Raw genomic sequence first — 6,980 nt, 5'->3', positions numbered from 1 at the left:
CCTAGGGATGTAGTGCTAAATATTGAAAGGAAGAGAGAATGGTGTTTGAGCTGCAGAGAGACCCCCTTTGTACAGACAGACAGTCTCTTGTCAGTGTGCCAGTCCAGTGCCCCTCACCTCTCCAGTCAGCAGATAATCATCTCCCAGTGTCAGATTCACCATTCTCTCTCTTTTTCCCCCGCTCCTCTCCTCCTCATTTTATCCTTCTTCTTCCCCTTCATCCCTGTGTCACTCGCTTCCTCCCACATTCCCATTGGCTCCTTGTGGGAGGGACTGACCTGGAAGTGACCCAGGAATTAAGTACTTACACATTTCTATACAGGATTATTCCCAGCAATATCACCCAATAGAATTACAGGGGCCCAGATCCATAGAATCCCATTAAACTTCCTATGGCCTTAGTCACTAGCTAACTAGGTCACCCCCAGTCCCACAGCAGCACCGACCCCCAGTCCCACAGCAGCAGCAGCGACCCCCAGTCCCACAGCAGCAGCAGCGACCCCCCAGTCCCACAGGTTGATAAAGGGCTGGAATAGCCCGAAACGTCGCTCTGCTCGGCATGAATAAATAATCTTTGATCCACATATCGGAGTGCTGCTGGAATTATTGCTTTACAGTGGAGTTTTTCCTTGGGCAGAGAGGAACACAGCTGTGCACCCGACGCTGCAAAAGGCGATCTAGTGTAAGTGTGGCACCTTATTGATTTGATCCCAGTCCCACAGCAGCACCGACCCCCAGTCCCACAGCAGCGACCCCCCAGTCCACAAACAAGCAAGCAGCAACCGACCCCCAGTCCCACAGCAGCAGCAGCACCGACCCCCAGTCCCACAGCAGCACCGACTCCCAGTCCCACAGCATCAGCAGCAGCGACCCCCAGTCCCACAGCATCAGCAGCAGCGACCCCCAGTCCCAAGAAATCAGCAGCAGCGACCCCCAGTCCCACAGCAGCAGCGACCCCCAGTCCCACAGCAGTAGCAGCAGCGACCCCCAGTCCCACAGTAGCAGCAGGAGTGACCCCAGTGTGAGACACACAGCCCATAGTAGAGGAGAGTGAGGGGTAAATGACAGAGGTGGGTCCACACAAGGTAGGAATAAGGAGGCAGCACATATGGGCTCAGTATATTGGGGTGGGGGGTCCAGTACCTACCTGTGTGGAAAGTTCCCAGAGTTCCCCGCTCCGGCTACAAACCAATGGTCCCGGGTGCTTGGGAGGTGGGAGTGAGAGCGGCTCAGTAAGGGACGGGAGACAATTCCCTACATATCTCTGTACCGCACTAATATCTCTCAGCTCCCCTCCCATCGACACAATTGATTCCTTTTGTCTGTGATTACAAACATTACCCTCAGCCCTTAACTCTAAGTACCAGCCCTCTGACTATTAAGCCAATCATATCCTCTGCATCAGTCAGCCCCTCCCCTCTCAGGAAGGACAAAGGCTACTCTGGCTCTATCAGGTTTGGTTGGCAGGACACAGTGTGGGCTATTCAATGTGTGAGCCCCGCCCCCTACTAGTGAGTGTTGATTTGCTGCCAGTTTGTCTGTAAGCCAGTGAATGTGTGTTGCCTTTTCCTGTCAGACACACAGCAGCTGACAAGTCCCACACACAGTATAATGTATATAACAAGCTGGATCATACGGCCATAGATCTGTTTATTTACTCACTGGGGCAGGGAACTGATATAAAGCATATTCCAACTGGGCCAGAGTTTGTGACTGGAGCACATTGAAATAAAAGTAATTAGTGAGAGACAGAGCTGGGCCAGTTAATAGTGTTGTACAGGACAATAAGCCGTGACCCGGGCCCTTCACCCATTTGTTGTGTTTGCTACAAAGCCAAACCTTCCCTTCCCCGTTGGGTTCAAGTGTCAAAATCATGGAAAATGCTTTAGGCAGCGGCACAATGTGTAATGTTACCACAGGAGTGGCCAAAGGTGCCCCGTGTATATATATATATCTATACAGTAGATAGAGAGATCCATACTGGGCCAGACCAGTTTTTTTTGGTTTTAGGAAAGTCCTGATACCTGTAACCTGGATACCTGAGTGGGAGGAGTTCCTTACTGGCCACTTCCTGTAAAGTTTGATCCAGTAAATAGAAACGATTCCCAATGGGCCAAACTGTAAATCAAATGATTATAAATGGGCCACGTCTGTGTCAGAATGTGCCACTTAACCCTTTGCCTGCCCAGCATGTAAGTCGTATGTTCTGGCAGCAGAAGCCGCTGATGCAGAGAGCAAGAATGACAGCCCCGTGGGCAGCTGCATAGTGTATGGTTTGCTCAGGTAAATATACTGTTACTGAAATGTCTGGCCTTCATATCAGAAGTATTCAGGTTTGTGGAGCAGGGCTTTGGAAATTAGGTTGTGTACTGCTGGGAAGTGAACTGGATCCACAAAAAGCAACAGAGAGTAATGGACCTGCAGGAGGGAATCAGTGTCAGAATAGAATATGTGGGGCTCACCACCCTTATCCGTTCCTAAATCCCCCCTCACAGATTCCCACCCCCAACATGCACATGAGCTCTCTTACTAAAAACTTGCAGCCTATAATGGGGAGAGGTGTGCTGTATAAAATCATGAGAAAGCCATGTAGCACCAGGACGTATCTGATTCATCGAAGAAGATTTTATAAAAATAAATACAGAGGGTTTAACAAATCACTGTTCCGTGACCTGTATAAAAGCACTTGGATTTTGGCCTCATGCTTTTATATTATCATGCATAATGACAATATCCTTATACTTTACAACAGGGGGTACATTATTACCTATATATTTCATCCCTTTCGAACAAGTCTTGTCATTTTCATTTGTTCCCCATGAAACTTATCATCTGTTGTTAATTTTGTCCCCCCCCCTCATCCCAGGAATAAGGACAGTCAGACACACACACACGCAAAGGTTGTACAATTTTATTAAAGGGAATACTTTATTATCCAAAAAAGTATAATTTGGTAGCATCATCAACTGTATGTTACTCACTCATCATTGTATAGGTACAGTTACTGGTTTCTCTCCTGTGTGTAACCGGGAATGTGCAGTGAGCTGGTAACGATACATAAAACATTTCCCACATACAGTACAAGTGAATGGTTTCTCTCCTGTGTGAATTCTGCGATGTCTGGTAAGCTGTGATATACATGAGAAAGATTTCTCACATTCAGGGCAAATGTATGGTTTCTCTCCTGTGTGAACTCTCAGATGAACAGTAAGGTCGTGGCAATGGGTAAAACCTTTCCCACATTCAGTACAAGTGAATGGTTTCTCTCCTGTGTGTATTCTGAGATGCCTGGTAAGCTGTGATATACAGGTGAAAGATTTCCCACATTCAGGGCAAGTGAATGGTTTCTTTTCTGTGTGAATTTTGGAATGAAAGGTAAGGCCTTGGCTATGGGTAAAATATTTCCCACATTCAGGGCAAGTGAATGGTTTCTCTTCTGTGTGAATTCTGAGATGTCTTATAAGGTCTCTGTGATGAGTAAAACTTTTTCCACATTCAGAACAGGAAAATGGTTTCTCTCCTGTATGAATATTCTGATGGGAATTTAGGCTTGCGCGATCCCTGAAACATTTGCCACATTCAGGGCACATGTAGGGTTTCTCTCCTGTGTGAATTCTCAGATGAATAGTAAGGTCGTGGTTATGGGTAAAAACTTTCCCACATTCAGTACAAGCGTATGGTTTCTCTCCTGTGTGAATCCTGGAATGAATGGTAAGGTCTAGACTATGGGTAAAACATTTGCCACATTCAGTACAAGTGAATGGCTTTTCTCCTTTCTGAAGGCAGTGGTGTCTAGCGATATCAGAGTGATGTGCAAAATATTTCTGACATTGAGTTAAAGTTGAAGTCAATGGTTTCTTTGCTGTGTGAATTCTGAGATGTGTCTTAAGGCCTGTGCGACGGGTGAAACATTTGCCACATTCAGAGCAGGAAAATGGTTTCTTTTGTGTGTGACTTCTCTGATGTACAATAAGGTCTGAATGACACACAAAATGTTTCTCACACACAGAACAGACAAATGGATTTACTTTGTTGTGAGTTTCCTGATGCTGGAGAAGACCGGCTTCAGTAGTAAAATCTTTATGGCACTCAGAAGAGTTATTCATCTCCATGATAGGAGTAAGTGTATCTGTTCCCTTTATCTGTTCTGTAAGTGGATTAATGCTGCAATCTGATTGGTTTCCCTCTTCACATGCAACCACTTCCTCTATAATCCCATTGGCTGGTGGGGGCTGTTCCACTGGACAAATTTCAGGGTTTGTGGGACTTCCATTGGTACAAACAACTGTTCCTTCAGCCCCAATCTTGCTTGTCTCATTATTATAACATAATGTTCCTCCCAGATCAGCTGTAATATCTCTCTTATCTTCATATTCACAGTCTGGCAAAGACACAAGCATGAGAAATCATCACATTTTTTACATATGTGTAGGGATTTATTGTGTCAGGAGATGAAGGAATAGAAGAAACAGAAGCAACAGAACTGTCACCCCAACAGACTCTTAATACAGTAGGAAAAGTCAGATATAAAATTGTAGTGTAGCACTTTGTCCAATCACAAAGGCATGAACAACAATGGAGATGACAGAGAAGGGAGACTGACTGGATAGATCCCCAATGCCTACAACACTCAAGAGATCAGCTGGAATCTGAGTGGGTCTGTCTGGTCCATTTTTGTCCACTTGGGACATTTCTCCCAACCCGGATAAACATCTAATGATCTTTCCTTATGTACAAACTGCTCCTTAGTATCCTGTCCCCATATCACCAGTATTACTGTGTAACCATCATATGTAACTTACTGCTCCTGCTTTACTGTCAGCAGCTCATTTGTGTTTCTGTTGTTCCCACACATCCCTTGTACTGTTCCTCCTAATTAATTCCCTTACACACCAGCTTCTGATATTTTGTATCCTGTGCCCATTACTCACCCAGTGGGTGGAGCTTCTGAGACTCCTCCTTCTCCCCATCCTCGTAAAGGTCCTTGTTTCCTTTTATATAGTCCCACTCGTCCAAGGAAAAATAGATGGAAACATGATGAGTCCTTATGGCAACCTGTCACACACAATGTTCCAGTCATCCCCCAGCCAGAGAAAGGGATTATCATCCACTGTTACTAAACAATAAGGGGCCGCTGTACCCACCTCTCCAGTCAGCAGCTGGATGATGTTGGACATGAGTTCCAGGATCTTCTTGTCATTCTTGTTATTTTCCTTCTGTATGACGGAGCCAGGGGCATGCAGGCCCCCCCATCATCTGACTTCTTCCTAGGGATGTAGTGCTAAATATTGAAAGGAAGAGAGAATGGTGTTTGAGCTGCAGAGAGACCCCCTTTGTACAGACAGACAGTCTCTTGTCAGTGTGCCAGTCACAGTGCCCCTCACCTCTCCAGTCAGCAGATAGATCATCTCCAGTGTCAGATTCACCATTCTCTCCTTCTTCCCCCGCTCCTCCTCCTCCTCATTTTTATCCTTCTTCTTCCCCTTCATCCCTGTGTCACTCGCTTCCTCCCACATTCCCATTGGCTTCTTGTGGGAGGGACTGACCTGGAAGTGACCCTGGAATTAAGCACTTACACATTTCTATACAGGATTATTCCCAGCAATATCCCCCAATAGAATTACAGGGGCCAAGATCCATAGAATCCCATTAAACCTCCTATGGCCTTAGTCACTAGCTTACTAGGTCACCCCAGTCCCACAGCAGCGACCCCCAGTCCCACAGCAGCACCAACCCCCAGTCCCACAGCAGTAGCGACCCCCAGTCCCACAGCAGCAGCAGCAGCGACCCCCAGTCCCACAGCAGCAGCGACCCCCAGTCCCACAGCAGCAGCAGCGACCCCCAGTCCCACAGTAGCAGCAGCAGGAGTAACCCCAGTATGAGACACACAGCCCATAGTAGAGGAGAGTGAGGGGTAAATGACAGAGGTGGGTGCCACACAAGGTAGGGATAAGGGAGGCAGCACATATGGGCTCAGTATATTGGGGTGGGGGGTCAGTACCTACCTGTGTGGAAGTTCCCAGAGTTCCCTGCTCCGGCTACAAACCAATGGTCCCGGGTGCTTGGGAGGTGGGAGTGAGAGCGGCTCAGTAAGGGACGGGAGACAATTTCCTACATATCTTTGTACTGCACTAATATCTCTCAGCTCCCCTCCCAGCGACACAACTGATTCCTTTTGTCTGTGATTACAAACTTTACCCTCAGCCCTTAACTCTAAGTCCCTCTGACTATTAAGCCAATCATATCCTCTGCATCAGTCTGCCCCTCCCCTCTCAGGAAGGACAAAGGCTACTCTGGCTCTATCAGGTTTGGTTGGCAGGACACAGTGTGGGCTATTCAATGTGTGAGCCCCGCCCCCTACTAGTGAGTCTTGATTTGCTGCCAGTTTGTCTGTAAGCCAGTGAATGTGTGTTGCCTTTTCCTGTCAGACACACAGCAGCTGACAAGTCCCACACACAGTATAATGTATATAACAAGCTGGATCATACGGCCATAGATCTGTTTATTTACTCACTGGGGCAGGGAACTGATATAAAGCATATTCCAACTGGGCCAGAGTTGTGACTGGAGCACATTGAAATAAAAGTAATAGTGAGAGACAGAGCTGGGCCAGTTAATAGTGTTGTATAGGACAATAAGCCGTCACTAGGGTTGCCACCCGGCCGGTATTTTACCGGCCTAGCCGGTAAAACACCTGCCAAGGCCGGGGCCGGTATTACAAATTTACCGGTAATGCAGTTGTTGGTAATTTGTAATATCCTTTAAAAAAAAGCCCTCGGCCAGCCCCCATTTGCGCAAAATGTACCTTTTTTGTAGTCTTCTTCGCATCGTCGCAATGTTGCTCCGCCCCTTTTTGTGGTGTGCTGCATAGCCCCGCCCCTTTTTGCATCATGGCCCGCCTCCTTTTTGTACCCACCACTCACCGGCCGGTTATTTTTTTCATTAAAGGTGGCAACCCTAGCCGTGACCCGGTGCCCTTC

General features: G+C 47.1%; 1 protein-coding gene across 1 annotated transcript; it reads right to left on the bottom strand.

The window, feature by feature from the left end:
• Nucleotides 1-2,895: 2,895 nt before the first annotated feature.
• Nucleotides 2,896-5,197, bottom strand: LOC121398049 (oocyte zinc finger protein XlCOF7.1-like). The gene is made up of 3 exons (XM_041576591.1): nt 5,145-5,197; nt 4,932-5,055; nt 2,896-4,381 (listed from the first exon to the last, which is right to left on the bottom strand). Exons 1-3 carry the CDS (start codon nt 5,175-5,177, stop codon nt 2,985-2,987), a joined length of 1,554 nt encoding a protein of 517 aa, XP_041432525.1. The 5' UTR covers nt 5,178-5,197; the 3' UTR covers nt 2,896-2,984.
• Nucleotides 5,198-6,980: the final 1,783 nt, after the last annotated feature.

The sequence above is a fragment of the Xenopus laevis genome, chromosome 9_10L (genome assembly GCF_017654675.1).
Source record: "Xenopus laevis strain J_2021 chromosome 9_10L, Xenopus_laevis_v10.1, whole genome shotgun sequence".
In the NCBI taxonomy this organism is placed as follows: Eukaryota; Metazoa; Chordata; class Amphibia; order Anura; family Pipidae; genus Xenopus; species Xenopus laevis.
Note: the sequence above shows the minus strand (reverse complement) of the source record. Positions and strands in the feature narration are given on the sequence as shown.